General features: G+C 36.1%; 1 protein-coding gene across 2 annotated transcripts in view; it reads right to left on the bottom strand.

Moving 5' to 3' along the window:
* ANTXR2 (ANTXR cell adhesion molecule 2) overlaps positions 1-26050 on the bottom strand; it is a 131977-nt gene that overhangs the window by 45738 nt on the left and 60189 nt on the right. Inside the window, exons 12-16 of one of the 2 annotated variants that reach the window (XM_006198222.4) lie at positions 24324-24419; positions 13315-13359; positions 12368-12460; positions 7126-7293; positions 6734-6814 (exon numbers count right to left, since the gene is read on the bottom strand). In XM_006198222.4, coding sequence (XP_006198284.1) covers positions 6734-6814; positions 7126-7293; positions 12368-12460; positions 13315-13359; positions 24324-24419 — 483 coding nt within the window. Of the gene's footprint in view, positions 1-6658; positions 6815-7125; positions 7294-12367; positions 12461-13314; positions 13360-24323; positions 24420-26050 lie in introns of those variants that run through there. The other variant, XM_015250913.3, reaches the window with a different exon arrangement.

A 26050-nucleotide genomic window follows, 5' to 3' on the forward strand; every position in this document is an offset into this window, starting at 1 on the left:
ACAGGTAGGAAGCCTTTACAAACAGGAAGAAAACTAAAGTCAATGCAATTTTCTAAATTTTGTCTTACTGAAAAATTAAATACATCTGGGAAAAATATCTAACTCTAGTTCACCTCCATGTAATAAAAAGCTCTATGAGTTTAGAAACAAAGAAACAGTGGGTGTGTTTCGCGGGTGTTACTATTACTGGGATTCTTTTATTGCCCTATTTTAATTTATGTCTGCTTACTGGTGAATGAGGGACTGCGCCGTCTGAAGGTTAACATAACCTCGATTACAGACAAGCAGCTCCTTGGAGATTTAATTGGTTTGTGGAACAACTCCAAAACTAGGACTGTGCTTTCTTCTTTCTTTGCTTTGCTGCTTCTCTAACTCTCCTCTTTTCAGATAAAAAAAAAGGAGAACGCATGGTAATGCATCATTTATAAATTACCTTGTTATTGCAAAAACAAAACACTGCTTTGAAAACCAAACTCACTCCTGCTGCGGACTCCAGCATGTTTGATGGAGGCCCTTCAAAAGAGTCCACGGCTTAATGGAGGTTGTTTACGTGGAGACTCCGATCTGTACCTGCTGTCCCCCGTCACTCCCTGGAAACTTGGCGGCAGATGTTGCAGCGTTAAGTTGTCTCTGAAGTGGCTTTCTGTCCTGTCTCCCCACCGCAACGGAGTCAAACTGCATTAGATCTCTTTATTTGCGCCTAAGGCAAGTTTGGGATCGCAGCTGTGTCCACCCCCACTCCTACCTTTGGTGTTTCAGGCCTCCAGGCAGCGAGTGTGAGACCAAAACGGTTCTGCCGCTCTCAACTACCTCCGCTGACAATCGGGCCGCTCGCTGCGGGCTGGGGAGGCCGCTGCCGCCGCCGCAAACAGATGTCGGCGACAACCTGCTAGCTTACACCTGGACGCGCGGCCCGACCTTCGCGCGCCGCGCGCTGAAACATTTATGACTCCGAGGAGCTGCAGCCACAATCAAAGCCTCTGCCTGGTCTGCGTGCAGCCCGGCAACCCCGCCACCCTGGCAGGAGCTGGCGGCGCCGAAAGGTGGCGGGAGCGGGGGGCAGAGCGAGAGGTTTCTCGCGCCGCTTTGATACTTTATGCCTGAACTTCAGTTACTTGATCAAGGACTTCAGTTCAGCAGTGAGTTCTGCAAACGAGCCCGCTGTGGCCTCTGAGCCATAAAAGGAGAGCATTTGGCTTGAAATTCAGCGTGACGGGACTCGCAGAGTAAATATGCGTGACTCTGGGTTTAGTTCTAAGTACGCTGATTTGTTTACTAAACTAAACTCTCAAGAGGCAGAATCTGCACTAAACAGTTTATAAATAAATGACAAGATTGGTTTCCAACGTAGAAAACAGGCAGTTGACTAGGCAGAGGTTCTATTATTTTGAAACCATCAGCCACAACCTCAAAACAATTGTGTTTTATTGTCTCTCAAGCAGCATAAATTTTGTTGTCTTTTTTCTTTTTAAGAAAGAGTGTGACTGCTACTTCCGTTAATATTCAGAAAAGACAAAGCTTTCTCGTTTGTTTCTTGGCAAAGTAAAACAAACTGCTTCCAAATGTTGGCCACTATATATAAAAATAGATTTTAAAAAACAAGTTTTTTGGGAACTATACTCAATATCTTATAATAACCTTTAATAAAAAAGAATATGAAAACAAATATATGTATGTATATGCACGACTGGGACATTGTGCTGTACACCAGAAACTGACACATTGTAATTGACTGTACTTAAAAAAAAACAAAAACAAAAAACCTGCATCCATATCCAAAGATAAGAAAATGTTTTCAAAAGTCCTCCTAATTTCTACAATGTACACATGCTTTATACACATACATCCCTCTTAAACCATCATGCACACATTTCATAAAAAGCATAATCAAATGTAAACACACCTTTACAAGCACAGGAAAATAACAAAATTATTTGCAAAATTTATTCACCAATGTATATATTGATAAGAAAGTTTCTTTCAAAAAGAATTGTCTTTAAGTAGCTAATAACATTTGTACCAATGAATTATTTGATATGCAGAGACAAACCTCAGTGAGAATCAATATCTGTCTCTATATATACACCATATATATATATAGTATACACATATATATGAAATCATTCATGAGTAGTTTGAGTGGTTTGGGTTCAGTATTTTAAATTAGTTTAATCAAATGCTGATTTGTTTCAGAGAAGTAAGGTTGAAGACCTCTAAGGTTAAAGAATTTTACCCTTCCTTATGCTGTGGAGCCCAGTCACATCTAAAGCTATCCCCAAAACTACAAGACTAATTTTCTCATTCAGTGATTATGCCCTGGTTTGCCTAGAAAATTCAACACAAAGAATAGACAGAAAGCTAGAGGACACTGCTACTTGGACATCTTAGTCTCCCAAATTTAAATTTTTCTCTACTCCATGTAATCCTATGAGACAAACCATGTCTATATAAACTAAATTTGTAAAAACCGTAGAGTTCAGACAGTTTAATTTTTGAGGGCTTAACTAATTAGCCACAATAAATAGAAGGTAACAGTGAGCCATGGTCTTCTTCTCATGCATAGATAAAGCATTACCAAAGCAAATCATCTCATCTTAACATCATACATCAAAATTAGCTGTGCCAAATATGCTCTGAGTCCCTTGTTCTCTTTCTGCCTTTGGGTCCTCAATTTCTTACTAGGTAAATCAAGTTTATCAAATGAAAGACACTCTGAAGCAAAAAAAAAAAAAAGCACTAGAAGTTTTAAAATATTATATGTTCTTTTTTGTAAATAAAATTTGTGGGGTGCTAGAGTGTGAGTACAGATTATGCCATGCACCATGCAAATACGATTTTATTTAGACACCTAATTAAATATTATTTTTGGATAATATTACTTGATGTATTATGGTTATTATAAAGCCTTTTAAGTAAAATTCACCAAATATTTAATATAATTAAGCATCCTATTTGGTGCAGATTCTTTGGGGCATCACAGAGTCCCATAGGTTGGCCTTATCAATAATGATATTTATTACGCTCCAGAGGAAAAGAATAGAGCAATTGAAAGGCTTCATTCAGAAAAAGAAGCCAAGAAGAAAATTAGCATAGCATATAAGAAATGCACAAACTGGTATAAGAAATTAGCAACTGTGAAAGTGAGAGCCTAGTGGAGGTAAATGTGCTTGAAAGAAACAAAGAGGAAAAAAGAAGATGGATGAAGGCATAGAAGGAAGGAAGGAAAGAAGGAAGGAAGGAAGGTCAGGGAGGAAAGCATTCTAGAGATCATGTGATGGAAATAGTATAACGGCTGCCTAAAAAATAATGTAAACATATAAAAAACATTGGGATGCTTTAGTTGTCTTAGTAACGTACAGAACACTAATTCTGCCAAAGTATTCGGATGACTCACTAGGTAATTTTATAATCTCTGAAAAAATACAGATTATAGTTATGTATGTGTATGGGATGGGAAGTTTATATTGGAATTAATTCTATCAAGTAAAGAGGACCTGGTAGATGATGTGGAGTTGACAGAAACTTAGATATTATTAATAATCTTTCTGAAACATGAAAAATGGGGAAATGGGAAGTAAAAAAGAAGGGAGGGCAGAGATTTACCATGTTGTCTAGAGGAAAACAGTTTTATGCTGATAACTATAGATTTGACATCAAACCTCAGTCTAAAAAAATAATAAATATTATAAAGGATCATAGCAGGAATCAGAAGCTTAGAGCAAATCATGCCATGGTTACCTGATTTCCATGATCATTTTGCATCACTGGTTTGGTTGGATGGGGGAATAAAAACTATTTAACACAATTTATTAAATATCCTTGTGAATAAGACAGTAAAGTGAGTTTATACTATTGGGTGGGCTCCTAGCTTTACCATATTACTGTCAATTAACTGTGCAGAGTGTCAACCTGTGAGGAAGGTTCCCATGGAGTACCCCATTGAGGTTTTAACCATGGCTTGAAATAAGTGATGAAAATTTACAGTTGACAAATTTTCGGAAGCAGTAAGGCTATCAAGGATAGGTATTATGAAGAGAAATTACGTCAGACTGTGTCAGGCACACACAGAATCATAATGTATATTTGATGGAAAAACAAATCAATTAATTGAGCAGCAATTGATATTTTCTAAGCTTAAAGTCCTGCATTTAAATAAAAACAAGTTAAAAATCATAAATCACATATATAGGTGAAGAGTGAAAAAGTGGAATTTTAGTTAACAACACACAGTAAAGATTTACAATCTTTTATCTATAGTTTTGAAATACACAATCTTTGAAAACTGAAAGTTTCATGTTAAGTTTGTCACCAAAATACATTTGGAAGCAAAATCTGACCTGAACTGACCTAAGAGTATCTAGTCTGTATTTATTCACTTGCAGTAATTAATATTTCTGAAGCAGAATGTCTCAATAATGAGATTAGATGATGCTTTACATAATATATATGGACTATACCAGATCCCTAAAATCTGAAAAATTCTCAATTTTGAAAAAATTTAACCTCAAGAGTCAGAATAAAAGGCTTTAAGGGTATATCAGACAAAAGTGTAATCAAATTACTAAAAAACAAAGGAAACAGTCTAAATAATGCAAGCATTACTCTTCCTTCAACCATGGAAAAATAATGCTTTACCTGGTGGGGCAACATGGAGAATATTCTAGCACTATAATTTAAGAAGAATGTTAGATTTACTTGGTATCTAACGAAGTGCTGGGTACATGTTAGACACCAGATAAATATTTGTTGAATGAATGAATGAGTATAATGCATCATTCAAAAGCACAAATTTATCAGTTTATGCAAACTCAAAGATTTCTTCTCTTCTGTTCCCAGCCTATCATTGTGGTTTAATCCCCGGCCCTCAGACTGTCTTGTAATCCACAAATCACTGTTCTCGGCTGCCTCAGAGATTTTGCTTATGATGTTGCATCCGTGGAAATACGCATTGCACCTAACTCCACCTGATGAAACCCTACCCATTTTCAAAGATAGAAGGCCTATATTTTTTAATAAGCATTCCCAAATTCCTTCAGGGAGAGTTAATCTCTCTTCACTATGCACTCAGAAGTACTTGATACCTACCTCTGGTATGACCCAGTCCAGATTCTGGAATAAATTTTATTTTTGTATCTGTCTCATTTCCCCCAAAAAATTTCAGGTTTCTTAAGGGCAAAGTCTATAGTTCGTACCCACCTCCCCAATCTTACCTGATGCCATTACTTGTGCATATTTATAATCCAAAAATTTTTGAATTTAGTCAAAATTACTACAAATGATAAAAACAAACAAAATTTCAATCATAAGAATTAAAAAATATAGAAAGTATTGACAAGGGTTCTGGAACCACTCTCTGTTTTTGCTAATACATCTTCAGGGCTAGCATGATACCCCACACTTAAAAAGATGAAAATTATTGAGCAAATGAACTAATGTCTAACATGAAGGAGAGAAAACTAAGATGATCATGAAAACAATTTTAAAACCTTCAAAGTGAAAGTCTAGCGTATTGACGAATAGAGTTGTTATATGTTGTTCCAGAAGCAGAACTCCTGACAGTGCATAAATTGAAACACAGGCACAGATTTCATTACATATAAGAAATTTCTGTTAATCGCGTTGGTTTGGTAATGAAAGAGGCTGCTTCACAACCCACCTGGTTCTCTCTACCTCTGGTCCTAGCAAAGGGTAAATGATCTGTTAGGAATATGCCAGGACTATTTTCCCAAATTGCTTTTCTAAATGGCTGAACTCAGATGTTGTCAAGATTACCTCCGTTTCATAGAAGTAAAATCTTAAAATTGACGTTTTTGTATTTTTGATATCAAAATAGAATCACTAAAGATAACATGGCATTGTAAAGTAAGTATTAATTTCATCAATTATTTCACCCTTAAAAATGAGCCTATCTAACCTGAATAAGCTACAATGCTCTGAAGCTGAGATGAATGAAGATCATGCACTTGTTAACACAGAATGATGATCACATTGACACATAATGAAACAGTTCTGTTATTATTGCTAACAGTGTCCTGTCTCTGAAACAAACCTGCCCACTGTTACATATGAATGAATTTTAAGCTATTTTTCTTATATGGATACAACAGGAAATAGAGCTGATACATTACAGAAATTATAAAACTAGAGTAATTCTAGCCGAATTTCCAAAAAGAAAAAAAAAAGCCTCAAATAGGCTTCCTTGATAGGGAAAATGCATAACATATATGTGTGTGTGTATGTATGTATTTTTATACATAAATGTGTGTATCTCACCACTGCAGACTTCCACAATGCTTCATAACGTTAAAGGCACTTTCATATAGACAAGAAATTAGATTAAATCAAATGCTGGAGGCAGGAAAATACCTATTTATACCTAAAGCAGCGGAGACTCTGAGGCACGTGCCCACTGGGTAAACCTCAGAACCCGATGTCATCCAAGTCAAAGGCTAGAGTGACGAGGGTGCTTATTACAGTATGTGTACAGTGGATCTTAATTTTTGCGTTACTTGAAAAAGTCCTTGTGTTAAAGCACAGCGTTTAAAGACATATTCTAACAATAGAGAATCATTTATTAAGCACTCTACCGAACAGGAATTTGCACGAGACAATAATTCCTTCCTTGACTGTAATGAGGACTTTAGATTCTTTTTGATTATTATTTCACTGCCTTCGTCACACAGACCCGTGAGGCCAGGGTCAGAATTTTCCCAGCACGTCCCCACATACAAACCTCATCTCCTTCCTGAGGTCGCATCAAGGAAACCCGGTCGTACTGCCGCCGCAACAGAGCCCAGAGTGCGTCCAGCCGACCCTGGGGGGAGACGGGATTTGTCAATTCTGGGGGAGTGTGCTCCACACCGGTTTGCTAAATAGGTGCACTGAAGTGAAGAGGGTAAAGCCTTATTCTCTACTCTCATTTCTTTCGTAAGTTAGACGAATAAATAAATAACAGCAATGGAGTTTCCTGTTGCCCAGAAATTGTTCACTTGCTATAAGGTGAACTGAATGTCTGCTATTTGATGTACCTCGGTCCTCCTTCAGATAAATGGGGGCAGGGAGACTAAAGGGGCCACAGCTTTGCCAGAAAGTTGCACTGAAATCCCACAAAGTTTGGACAGTCACCTTAATCGGCGTGTACCACTTTGTCTGAGGAGGCTGGTGTGTGGGTTTGGGTCGGGGTGGTCTGGGCCTGACGGGTTCCTCTGGTTCTTCGGGAATCGTCACCACAGCATTTTTGGCTTTCTCTAGCCTTGCACCTTCCTCGGTAGATCCTTTATCACCCCAGCGGACCTTTAAAACAATGGGAAATACTAGTATCAGACGCAGAGTGGCCTAGAGGAACAAGTTCTTGTTTAGCTGGCTCATTGGTTCACCACCTCAGAGTCAAAGATGAACAGGCATCCTAACTCCAAACTCCTCCGCTTGGGAGGTTTAATAGGTTTCTCACCACTCCTTAGGTACTTAATATTAACATCCTAGAAATGGAGACCCTTTGTAAAAAATCTGGCATCAATTAAATTGATGCAACCATTTCTCCACTGTTTCAAATAAGGAGTTAATTTTTGGGGTATGTATGAAGTGCATCACAGTGTGTAATTCTATTCTCTAATGAAGTATGTTCTCCTTCCAGCTAAACACATACCCATATATACTGATGGCACTGGGGGAAACAGACGATAATGATGGCAATAATTAGCATTTACTGAATGATTTCATGTGCCAGTCTGCATTTAATCCATACCAAAATGCAATGAGATGGATACTGTACTTTTTTCTTTCAGATGAGGAACTGAGACACAGAAAGGTTAAGTGACATGCCCAAAGCCACACAACTAGTAAGTGGCAGGACAGGGATTTGAACATATGTAGTCTGAAATGGGTAATAAATAAGGTTTGAATTTTACAAATATATTTTATACAAAGGAGTCAGTTGTTCCTTCCAAGCTGTCTATTGAATCTATGGCAAAAAAAGTATGATTTAAACATTTAGCCTTTGGAAGTAAAATAATTATAAATGTTTTTCTTCAATTTTGTAAAGATCAACTTTCTAAAGTAGCTTTCAGTCTTTAGTTCCTCTACTCCTATGAGTATGGTAACTTGACACATTTATTTTTCATGGAGGAAGGCAAATCTGAAAAGGCTAGGCTGTGAAGAGAAAAAATTCAGAGACACCAGGGAATCTCACAAATTTTAGGAAATTCCCTTCTCTGAAATCTCTGGATATTGAAAAACAACAAGGTCAAATGATGTTCATTTTTCAATGAAAATTGGCTAAATCTGGGCCAAATGTTTGCAAATGTGGGCATGTAAAGAGGATGCGGCCCCTGCAGGAAGGCTTTGTCCTACCAGGAGCAGTAGGGAAGTCTAAAAACCAAGGACATTACCAAAGAAGACAAAGATAAGTGAAGTTCTAAAAAGAAACAGGGAGTTCTGTGCAGGGCACATAGTGACTCACCAGAGTTAAGTGATTTCTACAAAGGAAAAAAAAATGATTAAACACTTTTTAAAGTAGTTTAATGACCTGAATTAAGGGGTGGGAATACAGATGGCTACTGTTCACAGAAAGAACCATTCATACCTTTTTGATAAGGCTTACTTAGATGTTTTTACCTTTTTTTTAATTACAGTTTTAGAATAGGTTTTCAATTTCAAGTGGACCCTGTTGAGTCATTAAAACGTATCTGTATCTTTCAGTGTGATCAGTGGTATTAGCATGTTCTTTATGAGGTTGTTAAAATTGTTTTAAACACCATTAAACCTTTAGAGCTAGATAGTTGGCTTTCTTTCCAGAGAAATGACCTTCTCTTTCAAATCACAGTGTCTTCACCTAGATAAATTAAACTTTACAAATCTTTAGATTTAGCTAAATTGAACTAAAAACCACCAGAACCAGGATACATCTCTTGGAGTTGTTGTCTCAATTTTAAGGGAAAAAAACAAAAACAAAAGAAGATACATGGTTAAATAAGCATAGGAATGTCATAACTCAAAGAAGACATTCGGAGTAGAAATATAAGTAGATAAAACGTAGATTCATTTGGAAATTATAGATTTTTTAACTTAGATTTTAACTAGCCCCAATATCATGGTGGATATCATAGAGCTAATATAATCGTATTCTTTCTCCAAGTCTCACCGGCACTGTATTCTCAGATAAAGAACACAAAGATCGTTGAACTAGAGTTCTGACCCAATGTGGCATTTCTAGGGACTCAACTATCAAAGGACTAAACTTATAATATAGTTGTTGAGGTCAAAGGAAATGCAGTAAATAAATCCCTGAGTGTTACTTCATATGAAGCAGCTGTTTCATCATCACCACTATCACCATGAAACAATACAACTCCTCTCAATCTCAAAGTCGAAAACTAAGAAACACTTTATAGAGCTCTCCTAAAACTCTTAAAAACAATTAAATATATATACACACTTTTATGTATACATTTTAATATTTTAGTTTGACCACACTGATAGTCAAAAAGGATAGAAGAAGAAGAACAGATTGTTAAAGGCAGCCTTAACAGAATTAATATATCTGACTTTTTACCATGAAAGAAGAGTGCAAGCTTGATAGCTAAAATTTTCCAATTCTACTTGGCTTTTTCATGATAAACAATGAAATTCCGTAATTTCCAGAGCATATTTGGATGGCTGGGAGGTTGTATCATAAAAGGAGCAATTTCAGAATTGAGAAAAGAAACAAAAACAGTTTCACGCTGAATTGGCAGAAACACACATTTGAAGTCATTAGGTATTGTGGATCAGTTGTGCTAGCAGCTGTTATTAACATCAGCTCAGTTCCAGCTTTCTGCAAATTGCCATTACCACAGTGTTTAAATATTTAATGTAAAGGAGGAGTAAGAAAAAAAATTCTATGTAAAATTCCTATACTGGCTTAAAATAACATTAGTTATGAAGATTTATTCTTTAATTCAAATGTACTGGTAATTTCTAAAATTCCATTTACTTTTCCCAAGTTTAAGGTATTTTTTAAAGGAAAACACTTTCCAGGTTTAAACAGGCATGGTTTTAAAACAAATTATGTTTCTATTTTTCCTCTCCAAGTTTAAATAAGTTCATGTTTGAGAAAGTCTCATGATGCTTAATTCTCAGTTTATTTTTTATTGTGTATTTTTATGCACCGTGTTTCCCCTTTGTGATGCCCATATTTACTTTTCACTTTTTCCTTCACTTTCATTCTCATTTCCATCTCATTGATGGAGCACTCCATAAAATGTAGCCAAAATTATCTATGACTAAAATGGATGCCAACTTACTAATAGTGAGTCCTTTTCATAAATTTTCTTCAGTTAAAAAGGAAAGGCAATGTAATTTCATATTAATTAAGAGTCAACAAATAAAAACACAAACAAATACATTCCAATTAAATTTAAATAAAATTCAGTTACATCTAAAATTAAAAATAAGAGTCAATAACTCTTACCACTTGAAATGTGAGTTACTCAAGAATGTTCATGAGCCCTTGGCTTTCCTGCACATATTCCAATAATATTCCTTCTAAGTCAGGACCCATTTATGAGCTCATACATATGCTTTCATTTTCTGTAGAAAAAAGTTCTCAATCTTTGGAACACTGGAATGTTGGAGTAACAAAAATCTGCCACAGTTCTTAGTGTTTTGAGCAAGAACTAATATATCTGAATCTCACTGTCACGTGGTATTTTGTATGTGTGGCTTTCAAAATGGAATTAAGTTTATTATTCTGAATATAAATCAGCACAAGCTCACTGTCAAATAAGTTGGGAACAGGGAACTCTAGAACACAAACTGAAAATCACTCCATCAAGAGAAAGCTACTAACATGTTGTGCTATTTCCTGTCAAACTCTTTTTCCCCTTGCATACATCTTTTTACACACACATTTTGGAACGAGACTAAATAAACTAAAAATAAGCTGTGACAGATCATATTTAGATATTCATATGTAACAATTTTATACAAGTGTGACTTTTTTTTTTATACCTCCAATCCACTCTTTCCCCAACCCTCCAAGCCTAGAATGACACAACAAAGGCAAATGGAAGGAAAATGACCCTCCTTCTGTGTCAAGCAACAAGAGCTAGCCTAGCCATGTTCTCTTGTACTGTGTGGTGTTCTCAATTACTCACATGCAAACACATGCACAATCTTCTCCAAAAGACAAATTTAATAGGTTCTAGCGCCCACCTTTTCCATGGCTTATTGGCAATGAGATACCTGTCTCAGAGAATATTTCAGCAATAAAGTGGCAAGCTCTTAGGAAAATGTGCATTATTTTAAGATCTAATGTGATCAAGAAAATAAGAACCACTCTCGGATGACTTCTTTAGCCACTCTGGTAATGATAACCATGTTAAGAAAGTCTGGGCTTCTTCTGAAGAATACTGAAATTTATTCTGCAAATGGGAAACTCTCCTTGGGAATCTGAATTTTATTGAAATGTATAAAAAGGGAAAATTGCAACAGTTGTGAGGTTGTTAATTAGCTTATTGATTTTTTCTGGCAGTAATGGGACAAAGCTGATATGACAGTAAGGAGACATGTGCAATAATTGCAAAACAAAAACTCCTTCTTATCAAGAAGCAAAATTAAAGAATAACTAATAAGGAAAAGCCAGGATTTGTGTTTAATAATACAGTCAATAATTCAATGAGAAAATTCCTTCAGTTGCTCCTTGGGGTGAGATGCTGGCCTGTCTATCTTGTTGTCAAGGGCTTAGGGCTGGCAGTGATTCCTTATTATTAATTAATGCATCACTTTGAAAAATATTTCTGTGGTGGTAAAAATTTGATTTTTAAGATATAATACTTAAGTTCAATTTTAATCCACATTCAGTCTAAAAATTCAATACGTTCTATAAATGATATTTAATATTAATTATGATCATTCATAAGTGATAACTATAAGCTGTAAAAAAAAGCTTTAAATGTACTTCCTCAACATTTGTGATAAGCTCATGGACATACTATTTTGACATTTTTCTCCTCAAACAATACATAACTATTGGATCTTTTCAAAGACAAGCATTGTTGTAACTTTAAGTAGCTCGCTTCTTCAAACTGGATGTTCTCGGCAATAATTTTTTCCAAAATAGTGAGAAAAACCCTAACTTTGTTTTGCCCTTTAGAATTCAGAGATCTCATCAATGCAGTTCTTTGACTAATAAAGTCAGTTCTTCTTGAATAGTTTTGAAATGGCTAGGATTATTCCAGAGAAATAAAACTTGTCCAAATAAAAAGACCCAGTGTTAAGTAAAACTGATATTAGGATATTGAATTGTGAACAGTACAGTTGCCATGGCTTAATAGTTCTAGAAATACATATTCCAGATTAGCAGCTTCTATTTTTTTTTAAAGATACCAACCTCCATTCTTTTAATTCCTCCAACTCCTCGACCACCATAGTAGGAAGCGTCCACGGTGGGCCACTTCTTGGTAGGCAGAGGTTCCTTCTCCTCCTATGTAGATACAAGTTTTTAAAACTGGGTTGAAATAATTTCTTAAAATATTGCTTAGAACTGGCTCACATTTAAACATTTTTCAAAATAATGCCATTGATACAGAAGAAATGTAATAAAAAACATATAGCACGTGTGGTCATATTTATGCTTACATGCATACATTGCAGGTGAAGTGCTATGGAATATCGGGACTCCTTCCACTCCACAATTTGAGAAACCTACCTTATTTTGCTAGGTTATCAGAAGTTTACTCCTTAACTATGAGCATCATTTGTCTTTTACAAATCTATTCATCATTTCATGTTTTAAAAGATAAAAAGACATTAAAATTAGGACCACATTTCAGTAATCACTTCAAGCCTCAATGTATGTGTAAATCTGAATTCTGAGAAATTTGTACTAAAAAGATAGGTAGTTGAGAAGCTTTCCAAATGTACAATGCCGTATTTCATGTTGCCAACACAATTTTGGCTAACGGTAATACAAAAGTAACAATCGTTTTGGAGAAAGTAATAATATCTAAACTGCTAGCTTGGATCTTCCAACGTTTTGTAAATAAAATAAGTGATGTCAGAACTACTGATATATTGCTATAAAAAGTAAATTAAATCTCTATGTACTATTGATCCTGATGGCCAGTCTATGTTCATCAATATGTGAAGGTCCCATTCCTCTAGCATGTGAAAGAAATCATAAGATAAAAAATAACAAATGATTTTCAAAAATGCAAAAGTCAATACAGAGGTATCACAGTTATCTAATAATAATGTCATTGATCAAATTGGGGGATAATATCCAAATACAGAAAAAAAAAAAAAACCATCCACATCACTCATTAGGCACTCATTTACCTCTTGTGGTGCAGATGGTGGTGGTGGAGGAGGATCCTTTATAACCTGTACAAAAAAAAAAAAAATCAAATGTGAAACCTTCAGTAGTATGTAGGGAAGAGACAGTAAGAATGTGTAAAAAATAATTAGGTTAGTAAAAACATGACATAATTTTCTTCACGTAGACCACTTTTAGCATTCAAATTTTAGTTTAGATCAAAATCTCAGGGAAAAATACCCAGATGGTAATTACAACTACAATAGATATACATGGACCATAATTTAATATAACTGAATCTCAAACTCACTCATTCCGGTAGCATTCAAACTTTTGATATAAGAAATGCTGTTATTTCTCTGTAATCCTCTTACTTAATTCAATTTTCTTTTATCAATAAACATACAATTCCAGTTCTTCTTCAAAATTTTGAAGGATAGACATTTGTGAATTTTTACAGTCAGCCCAGAAATAAAAGCCAGGGGAGGATTAAGATTCAAAATAGTACTACAGTAAAATGAAATAAAGGTGATCAAGCTACAGGTGCATTTCCTTTATAAAAAGGAAGCATTCATATCATTATCAACCCACATGTCCAAAAGCAATCCATGAAAACCAGATCTATCAATGTTTCACACTCAACAGAGTCAAAACCTTGCTAGTCATCTGCATTTAAAAGCCAACTCTTCTTCCTATCTTCCCTGTTTCTTTCAAGTAAATCACTTTCTTTAAAGTCTTAGAATTGTCTCATAATCTGTCATTTCCTCTCACTTTTAAATGACTTCACCCAATCATTTATGCTGTCCAAAGATTCTTTGACATAATCCCCCCACTCCCCCTGCTCTGTCTCCTATCTTTTCCTCTCCTCTTCGGCCCACCAAGATTTCCCCCAATTTTCTCAATGCAGTTCAGACTCCCTCAATATGCACAGATGCCTGTTTGTTCTCCCCTAGCATGGATCACAATTGATCATTTTATCTAACTCCAAAAATCTGTAACTTCTGTGAGGATGTGTTTTATGTCTGCTTTGCTCCTCAGTGTATCCAGTAAAGTGTCTAACACAAAATAGATCTTCTATTTTGTAAGGAAGAAGAAAGGGAGGGAAAAAGGGAAGTTAGGAAGAGAGGAAAAGGAGGAAGGTGGGAAAGAAAAAAAGATGGAGAAAGGATAAAGGGAGGAAGGAAGGAAGGAAGGAAGAGAGGGAGGAGGGAAAGAAGATCAAGGAGAGAAGGAAGGACTCTGAATTCCACTCTCACTATCACTACCTAAAATCATAAACTTAAGACTCTCTGGATTTTAAAAATATCTCGTACAATATTTTTCAACTTCCCCAACACACACTCAACCAAAACTTCAATATTCTGAAAAATTCCCACCTAGATGTAGTCCAACTATGTTTGAATTCCTGCAATAAAGAGAAATTCACTACTTCACAAAGTAATTCATTCCACTGGCAAGAAACTCACATCACTTGAAAAATTTTCCCCCAAATGAAGCCAAAGCCTCCCTCTCTGTAGTTTCCACTTTTTAGTCCCAATCCTAGAATGTGGAAACACACACAAACACACACACACACACACAAAACTGTTTTTTCTTCCAGAAGAGAGCAGGTCCTATTTTTGAGTACTGGGATAATAACCATGTATCTATTGAGCTTACTCGCCCGGAAGCTAAACATCATAACCATTTTTTTATATAATGGCCTGAATTGTTGGGCCATTTCGATCAGTTTCTTCAGCATAGCATACATTCATTTGATCAACATCTCAAACAGCGATTTCCAGAACTAATCCTGGCATTTTAAGCACAGCTAAGCCAGTAGAATTAGATGAATGGTGCTCAGGCAAAATGGCTGCACCCTCAGAGGTCCCCACCTTCATTCTATGCATTTTAACTCATAACATAGTGATAACATTAATTGATTATCATAGCATACCAGTTATAATTAACATAGTTTTCTTTTTTTGGCATCAATGTCTACATGCTTTACTGGTAGTTAAGTTAGACATCTAGCATATTTCTCTATCTCTACCCCAACCTTCATTTTAGCCTATGTAGCCAGGTCAATATTCTTCCTAACAGAAGCTTGACGGATTACTTCTCTAGTCAAAATGGACCAATTGTTCCAGTGAGAACCGAAATCAAGGAATTAACAGAATTTTGGGAAGAACCACACAAATCATGCTTCCACTCACTTTTGCAAATTACCATAAAGTGCTCTCTAGAGTTCTGTCACTAGACAAAGGCCAAGGGACATCCTTCATTCCACTAAGTCTGAGTATAATGTATTGGAACTCATTTTCATTTCCTTGTGAGGGTTTCAAATTTACCCTGCTTATTACCTGAGGACTTAAATAGTATTCCCAACCCTGTTCGACACTATATTCTCCTGAGAATTACTGAACATCGCCTTTCATGACACTTCCTTTTTTACGTCGTATTTCTCATGCTCATTATCCTGCATAACACTGAGTTTGAGCACTGATATACACAAATTGAATTTCAATTTAGAATCCTCCTATGACCATTGCTGATGAACTCACAACAGAATGACGAGAGGCATCTTTGCATTCTTTCTCTTTATCAAAGACCCTTATTATCACAAGCCACAACCTGGAAAAGGAAAGGTCCTTTTTCAGTACATCTACAGGAGCCACCTCTTGTATTCTCATTGTTCAAATGCCTTAGTGTGGTACAGTTCTGCCTTAATGTTCAATCTACAAACATCCCTGTATGTGCTCCTTTACTCCAAGCTGACAGAAGATGCTACCCCAAATAAAATGGTCATTTCCATGTTAAGTCCATCCAGCCTTCACAGAGTAGTCTACCAACTTTCTATCACTTTATCTAGAAGGTTTAAAACTTCTAAAAATATGCATTGCTGCACAGTTGAACCATTCATGCTTCATTAACTTAGGTTTATATGTTTATTTTGGAATTTTTCAATTACCCCTCAAATGTGTAGATTTTTGAAGGGCAATAATCATTATTCCCTCTTTATAAATATCACAGTGCCTAATAAAGTGCTCTGCAAACAACAGACACTAAAAATAAGATTGAAAGTGAGCTAAAGGAATTAGCTGAGAATGTTCACAAAGGCTCACAGCCAACCTCTAAATTTATAAGGAAAATACTAAGAAAAAAAGCTATAAATGATAACCAATAAAGATTTCCATGAAACTAAAATATTTCTAGGTCCAAAAAAACCAAAATATCAAGTTTCTTCTTTAACCAATAAAGTCAGAGAGCTAATGAACTCAAAGGCAGATGTGAACTCACAGGCAAATAGGAAAACGTAAGACCAGACTAAGTTTCTTCACCTGGGAAATAAACTTGATTCATTGTAGGTCCTTTCCAAAATGAAAATTCTAATAGATTGATACAACAAAATACATATCACAATAGTTCCACTAGGTTCTTTTCTTCTGTGCCTTTATGTAATTAAATAGGGCATATGTCTACATGTATTTGTATTCACCTTATTCCAGAAAAGAACATTAGGGTTTATTTTTCCAATAATGTGTAATTAATCTTATGCATGACTTATTATAAATTTAAATTGATTTTTAAATCTTGGCAACTATATTTTCTATGTTGTTAACAATGAAAACAGAACCTTAAAACTCTACATAAATCAAATTTTGATCTAGTAGATTAAGAGACACAACCACCACCACAACAAACAACAGAACCTAAAGAAACTGAAGTAGAGCTGAGGTTCACCTGTGTGCTGTTAATACCATCAACAATAACCACCCTTTATTGGTGCTGACATACGCCACACACTCTATGTTCTCTCATTTTCATAATAATCCTGTGTGCTTATCTCCATTCTAAATATAAGAGGGAGGCTCTAACTTTAGTAACCTGTCCAAGGATACACAAAGAGAAAACACTAGAATTAAGATGCAAATCCAAGACCCAGGCCCATCTACCACCAAACTCTGAGTTCAACTTCTTCTGCCACATGACATTCTTTTAAATTAAGGTTTGGATCACAAAGAGAAAAGAGAAAGAGAAAAGGCTTAAGACCTGTTGAGTAGTTTGTTACTTGCTGGGATGGATGGATGGATAGATAGATATAAACAGATAGCTATAGTTCAGTATTTATAGTAACTCTGTGAGATAGATGCTGTCATCCCCACTTTATAAGGACATAATATTCATACACCGATTCATACACCCAACATCCATGCCCTAGAAGTGTTGGAACAGGAAATAAATTGTGTGTGTGTGTGACATTTCAAAATGCTCCTTCTCTGCAATCTACCATACAGCCTCGTAAGTAACAAAGGAGGCTGAAAATAATCTGATAATCTGAAGTCATTCAGCCCAAAAGCCAAAAATGGCAAAAATCAGTGTCCACTGATATCCCTACGTTTCAGTAAAACTAGTGCAGGAGAAAAGGAAACCTGACTGTTGGCCCAAATACATTAAAAACAACAGTCATGAGAATCCCATTCTTGTATTAAATAGTGCAAGAACACATTCCTCTCAGAAAAGGATGTATTCATATGCACCATATTTTATGAGAATTTGCAGATTTTAAAAGGCATAATATTGCCTAGTTGCCAGGATTTTTTCCACTTAGCATCCTTCAGCTCTGTATTGAAGATTCTGGAAAACACTTTCACCACTTTATGAACCATATGCAGAGTTTGAGTCTTCTCCAATTTTTTTTTTCATTTGTTATTATCATCATCAGGGAGGACTACATCTCATCTCCTTAGCTGCTAGAATGAAGATTTCAGTTTGGAGGAGAGCCGATTTCTTCAAAAAAAAAAAAAAGTTAGCTGCTTCAGGCAACAGTCCTTTTGATCTGCTCATTAACACTTTTCAAATGTTCGAGTGATGTGGGCATTCTTTGCGCTAGAAAATGTCAGCACGGGAGCCTGCAGCCAGCTTGATGCAATCATATGTTCCGATATTCAGAAAAGAGTGAAAAGAACTGTCAACAGTGAACTGCCTTGGATTTAAAAAAGGAAGATACTGTACAACGACTGTAGATCAAGTAGTATTTCAGGACTGATTCTTGCCAGTGACAAAAACAATTTATCAGCAATGTCATCTGACTGCCCGAGAGCCCAGAGACCCATAAGAAATCATTCTTAGTGTTTACAAAAATTTATTTAAAATGTATGTGGGACTTCCTTTCATTCTTCCTTTCTTTTTGATAAGATCAGACAGCAAGTGTAGTGCTTTCCTCCGAAGGGCATAAACACAAAGTTCTCTGACATTAGTATTTGGGAAGTCCTTTTCTGAACCCCACAAAGGTAGATGCTTTCAACTTTCAGACCAAGATATGATCAGGCTTATCTCATCCTCCCTTTCTTTTCCTCCTTGACAGACTCATCAGTGTTCAAAGAGTCTACTTTGAACAAATAAATAACTTGTGGGAAGTCTAGACAATAAGCATAATGTAAAGTGCCAAATGAGGACTGGGAAGAACAGTGTAAGAGTGTATTCTCCTGGAGTTAAGTAAAGGTGCTGCTGTCAAAGCAAATAAACCAAGACCAGAAGAGTATGAAACCCTGTTTTGTAAATGGTGCTCTGTTAGAAAACATCACCATGGAAGCAATGAGTACTAACACCACACTCTATTTCAAGGAGGCAACCAAACATAAATCATTTTAATTAATGGTGCAAGGAAGGCATTTTAAAATTTAAATTACTTCTGTTTTATTGTGCATTCCAAAAAAAAACAAACAAATCAGGCTGCTCTCAAAGTAACTCAATAAAGGCACCAAGAGCACTCCTCAACAATAAAAAACAAGTGCAATGTAGAAGCATTATTACTATTTAGAAAGAACAGCACAGCTGTTGCTGGCTAAGAAAATGATTCTGTACAGCTCCGGTCAGACAGATCCTCATCACAAAAGCTCAACTTACTTATAAGCAAAGTGGGCTTTAAAAAGATAACTTTTTAAAATTTTTTTTAATTAAGATTTATGAGATCTTTATGTAATGTCTTAAATGCGCTAAAGAAAAATGAGCTTGCAATTTTGCCTTGCAGATGGAGAACTTTGGCCAAGGACACTAGAGCAAAGTGAACACTTATCATCTCCAGCATATTCAGATACTTATTTGCAGCTGTATAACACGCTCTAATTGACAACACTCCAGAAAGCCTTTGTTTGCCACCTCATTAGCCTTACATCTGTAATTCTGCAGAGTGTCTGGTTGCTCCAAATGATGCAACTATAGGGCTGTCAGTTTTGCCATCTTGACAGTAAAACAAATCTGCTATAAACTCAACATATCTTCTAAGCTAAACCATGATGAAAACATCCATAGTTTCTGATATCTTACACATGATTCAATATATGATTTTTTTAACCTCTCCTGGCCCCTTTTCTAATTTAAGGAAAAAGGAAGGATATTGTTGATGTCTTTGTTATAGAAAAGCAGTTGTAAAGGATGGATGGTTGTAAAGGATACTCAATGCACAGGATACAGACTCTTTAACAGATGGTGAGAAATAACTTCATACAAAAACGAGAACTTTTCCCCTTATGCAATAGTTTGCAAACTCAACACCCTCTGTAATTCACTAATGGTAGTGCCTAAGACTTCCAGCTTCGCATAAGAGTTCTTTTATTATTATTACTAGATAAAGTCCTCCAAATATCATTGGTTTGGATTCTATTTGTCATGGAAAGCCCAGGCACACAGAAGACACAGTTTTGCAACATTTTAAATGATATCATCTCTCTCTTTTATCCTTGAAAATACTCATTAAAATGAACTGAAAGATTTAAATTTTTAAAAATAGTCTCATATTAAAAGCATCTTAGATGGCCATATATTCTATTACAGGAGTTTCCCTAACTTATTATATTCTATGCCCTTCTCTGGCAATCTGGTGAATCTATGAATCCCTTCCCAGAGTAATGAAGCTATATTAAAATACACAGGATTTAGAGGAACCCAATTGTATTGAAATATAATAATCAAATCTGTTTAAAAAAAAAACCAAATCTGTGACTCAAAAATATTTTTTTTGCTTCTTTATTAATTCAATAATTATAATGAAACATAATAGTAGGCCTAGAAACTATCATAATTTTTGAAGTACAGTTGATTTACAATGTTACATTAGTTTTAGGTGTGCAGCATAGTGATTCAATATTTTTATACCACACACAGTTACTGCACTATTCTTGACTATTTTCTCTATGCTGTACTTTATATCCCCATGTCTAATTTATTTTAGAACTTGCAGTTTGTACCTCTTAATCCCCTTCACTTATTTCACCTATCTTTCTACTCCCCTCCCCTCTGGCAACCACTGGTTTGTTCTCTATATCTATGAGTCTGTTTCTGCTTTGTTATATTTGCTCTTTTGTTTTGTTTTTTACATTCCACATAAAAGTGAAAACATGCAGTATTTCTATTTCTCTGTCTGACATCATTTTGAAGTAGTGATATGTATCTGAATATGAATGGGATTGTACTGACCTCTTCTAGCAAATAACAAGCACTCTGAGAAAATAATACAGAATGCCTGGGTCTTTGCTGTCAATAGGTTCTAATAACGTATGCACCTTGGATACTCCTAAAAATTAGAAACCTGTTTCTTCTACAAAACCCTTGCCACTCTGAAACAGTAAGTAAATTCTACTCAATGTATAAAGCAATATGCATATGCATATTTACAGTTACTCAAAACAAAACAGAATGGTAATTCTAATTTTAAAGAATGCATATTGTTTTTAATCACTGTGGAACCACTGCAAACAATTTTTTTTCCACTGCAAACATTTTGAAGACTATTTCATTATCTCCCATCTTACAACCTCCTGTACTCCACGAACAATCTTTGTAATGAGCTGATTTGAAAACTAATTGCCAAAATCAATAGCCCTAAGCAGTGATTCCCAAACCTGGAGAATATCAGAATCATTTAGGGAATGTATCTGTTTCTTACTGCTGTTGTAACAAATTATCACAAACTGAGTGGGTTAAAACAACAGAAATTAATTTTCTTGCAGTTCTGGATGCCAGGAGTCCAAAATGAGTTTTACAAGGCTAAAAATAGGTGTGAGTAGAACTGGTTCCTTCTGCAGTCTCCAGGGGGTGTATCTGTTCCTGGCCCTTCCAACTTCTGGTGACTGACCACAATCCCTGCCTAGTAGCTGCATCACTCCAATCTCTGCCTCCATGGTCACATTGCCTTCTGCCCTTCTGGAATCTAATCTCCTCTGCCTCCCTCCTATAAGCACACATATGACAGCATTTGGAGCCCACCTAGATCATCCTGGATAATATCCCTATTCCAAGATTCTTAATCATATCCAAAAATGTTATACTCCAACTCTCTACACTTTTTTTGGAGAGATTTACCTCCAGTCATATCTAAAGTGCACTATCTGTTGCTGGCTTTGCACTTCAGCTGTTGAAAGAACTCAGTTGAATAAGACCTAATCTCTCCCAAGACCAGATATCAACACCACCATAAAACAAGCAAAGCTTTTTGCAGGGCATTACATTGATCAAAAGTGTACACTCCTTTCCAGTGGCTTCTCATCAACCTTGAGGTGAATTCAAACTTCCTCAGACAGAGGATGCCCTCCCTAGTGCGGTGCATGCCTAAATTCTAAACCGTCTTTCACCTCTCCCTTTCCCTGGCACACTAGAAGTCAGCCTAGGACTTCCCAAAGCATGCCAGAATAGCTCATAATTCCCCACACATTTCATCGGAAATGTCCTTCACCAACTGCCAATGTCTTATTCATTGTTCAAAACTCAGTTTGGAGTCTGTAGCTCAGTCCAGTTTCTCTGAAATATCCCTAAACTCTGGCAAACCCCGCCTCCTTTGTGTTCTTTACACACGTTGCTATTTGGGAACTTACAAGCCACCATTCACACTTTGCCTGCAGTTCTGTGTGAGTTTCCACCTCAGACGATAATCAGTTTTGTTCCACCAGTTCCTAGCACTGTACTGGCCCATATTAGATTGCTAAGGGCTGAATGCAGAATTTTGCCTCTACCTCTCCCTGCTTTTAAACCTACTTAGGAAACATTTGCTATGATTCACTTCTCACTAGGTCTACATACAAGCTCATACTCAGGGCTAGCTGCTCTTTAATATATATTTCTAAATGTAAAATAAAGGTGCTTCTCTCTATTAAATAAGTTGCAGAAATTAGTAAACATTCATGTTTCTGAGGATAGGAAGCCCACCTGACACCTGAAAACACACCCTGATGGTGTCCCTGAGTGATTTGCATAAAGAAATAAACCACGTGATTCACAATCTGCAGAGTCCCAGGGATGGAACGGATCTATTCTCACCACCTAATGATGGAGTATCTCTACACCATGAGATATGAGGGTGGAGACTTCATCTGAGCATACCTAGCAACCTCCCAAAGAAGCCCATTTCAGTTTTCACAAGTGTCCTTTTAGAAATTGTACACTTTGATACTTTTGAGCCCTCTGGTCAACATTAAATGAAACTGCAAAGTAATGAAGGAAGGAAATCCACCACGGTGACATTTAAATTAAAAAATAAGAGGCACAAATCACATTAAGACACCTTTTCTCTTTTTAATTTGAGACTCAAGAATGCTACGTAGCCTAAAATCGCCATATCTAAGATAATCAAGATTACAACAGGAAACCGTTTGAGCATAAATTGCTGTGGCAGGAAACTGATTAGTTCAGCAAAGAGACAGGATGCTTCTTGTCTCCACTGTTGTCTAAGTTAATTCTGTGCCTCGTCCATGGGCCCAGTGCCCTGAGATAAAGGATTACAAAGCTGTCTCATGAAAGCAGACTGAAGAACAATTAATAATAAATGCAGGGGTAATAGAAAGTACTGCCTGAAGTTGCAAGGAAGCTGAAATCAGTCAGCAACAGTGAGGGGAAAAAAAAGGGCCCTCACCTCATATTATGTAAAATGCTACCGTGATCTACAGAATATAAAGTCCTGTGTAATGTTTTGATAAGACAAGAAATATTACCAAAATAGGTTAGATAATGGCCCCATAAAGATGTCCACAGCCTAATTCCCAGGAACTGTGAATATGTTACCTTACAAGGCCAAAGGGACTTTGCAGACGTGACTAAGGTGAAGGACCTTGAGATGGGCATTTATCCTGGATTATCCAGGTGCCTCCAGCCTAATAACATGGTTCCTTAACATTGGAGGTCCTTTCCCAGATGGGTTCAGAGTCAGAGGGACATGTGACTACAAAATAATCACAAAGATGCCATGTTGCTTTAAAAGTGGAGGAAGGGGCCCGTGAGGCAAGGAATGGAGGTCACCTCTAGAAGCTGGAAAAGGCAAGAGGGCAGATTTTCCTCCAGAGCATTAAGAAAGGAATGTACCCTTTCAGTCCAGTTTAGCCCAGTGAGACCCATGTTGGATTTGTGATTACGTAAGTGTTAGAGAACAAATTCGTGTTGCTTTAAGCCATCAGATGTGTGATAATTTGCTACAGTAGTAACAGAAAGCTTCTATCTACCCATATTATTTCAGAGGTTTTACTCAAATGTGAAAAATGACAACCTGAAACCAACTGTCATAATTTCAAAAGTGACTGTTTAACGGGTACCCTAACACCTACACATGACTTATTTATAGGATGTTTTTCTGAGAGGCAGACAGAGAAGATCCTGAAATAGTAGATTTCAGGTAATGAAAAGAGTAGTGAAAGATTCATTAAGCACTGAAAAATAAAAACAAAAACCTGACAGATTATCAACCTCTCCCAATGAATCTGGCAGAACATATCATTCAATTTACCTGAAATTAAAACCCTTTATCCCTATAACCTTTCCTACCTTCTTCTCCACTTCTTCCCCCAAACCTGACTGTGAAGTGTTTTTAGATGAAGTTTTATAATAAACACTTATTGGCATGCATGTTTTCCAGAATTTATTACAGTGATAAAAATTATTAAAATTCAGTTTGCTAACTGAAACTTTGCTGTTGTTGAACCATGTGTCACGGATTCAGGTTTCAAGTCTTACTTTACACCTTGCGGTTTAAAAAAAATGGGTAGAGTTGCAAATTCTTCTTACTCACCACTTTGCAGCAAAGGGGCCAAAACCACCACATTAAACCGATGGCCAAGAGTAGCAGTAACACCAAAATCGCAATGAGGGCTGCAATCCCATTAGACTAGAAGAGGCAGAAAACAAAAACAAGGCAGTGAAGTTTAGGGACAAAGCCCAAAGACATATTTTTTAAGGAAACAGCAGAAAATAATACAGAAAGCATCATGATATCAAACCTGATTTCCATCATATTCCTTTAAATTCTTTAAATTGAAAAAATTATCTTATAACCTGTTTGTATTGTATTCCCTTTTATTATATTTATATTGTATAATATATAAATATATCATAACCTATTTGTATTAAATTCCCTTACATTATGTTTTATATATATTATGTTAAGACAGGCAATAACAACAGGGAACTATATTCAATGGCTTGTAGTAACCTATAATGAAAAAGAATATAAAAATAATATTATATGTATAACTGAATCACTAATATACAACACTGTAAATCAACTATATTTCAATTTTTAAAAATGGGGGGAGAAAAGGCAGGCAATAATAAATACGAAAAACTTCCAAAATGTTTTAAATTCGGCCCTAAAAAAAATAAGGAAAATTACAATTTGAGATTGTACAGATCATCCATATGGTACCTATCTTTTGTCTCTGGGGAAGGATTATTTTGGTTACAAGCATGATTACCACTAGGCAGAATTTATGCAGAATTTCCCCAGATTTTTTGATAATGGAACACTATTTACTTTATATATTTAAATGATAGGACAAAATGAATCTCAAAAATCACCAAGGAGATGACAAACAAACAATGATTCTTGTTAGCAAGTGGTGCATACCCATCTATGCAAGATAAGTGCATTCACTTATCAGAAGATCTCTCAGGGCAGCTCAACCACTCCCCACACAAGAACCACACTGGTGTTCTTTCACTTCTTAAGGACGAACTCCTCCAGCCCTAAGGCACCTGCTGTGGGCTCTGCCTCCTACCCCCTTCACCTACCAAGTACCTATTCATCAGAGTTTAGCTTAAGCCACTTCCTCTGAAGACTTCCTTGTAACCACTGGCTAGAAAATGCTCCTCCTTACTGTACAAAGGATAGTTCTCCACACTTTAATATTTAGCATTATCACAATTTATGTATTGATTATTTGCTTATTTTTGAGGTGAACAACAATTATTTATTTAATTTGCCTTTTCTCTCTTTGCTGTGAGCCCTAGAAAGGCAGGGCCCATGTCCAACTTACTTACCAGTATATACTCCATGATCAGCATTTAAATCTATTTACTAAGAGAATGAATTCCAAATAAATAAGACTGCAAAAGTCACAAACACACATAACAAAGAGTGTTTATTTTTTTTTTAGTTCAGAGATAAAAGTTTCCAAGGGAACAAGGTGTCTCTTCCAAATCCCACTCTCCAGGATCCCCAGTCATCATGTTTTGTTCGTGTTTTGGTTTGTTTTTTAAGGGAAATATTTCAAGGAAGAACAAAAATAACTGTAAATAAATCAATACACTCTCTGGATGGAAATTTGGGCCTTTATAAGGCAGCTTTTCAGAGATACATTTACCATCATTCAAAACAAATAAGACGTTTAAGCCCAGAAGTCAAGGAGGGAGCCATATGTATCCCAAGAGCTAACAGAGAGGCTGGGGTCGGGTGGGAAGAACCTGTCAGTATCCATCTTAGAATGGTATTGTCTTAAAAGTAGTTTAGTCTAGGAACAT

Source organism: Vicugna pacos, chromosome 2 (assembly GCF_048564905.1).
Source record: "Vicugna pacos chromosome 2, VicPac4, whole genome shotgun sequence".
Lineage (NCBI taxonomy): Eukaryota > Metazoa > Chordata > Mammalia > Artiodactyla > Camelidae > Vicugna > Vicugna pacos.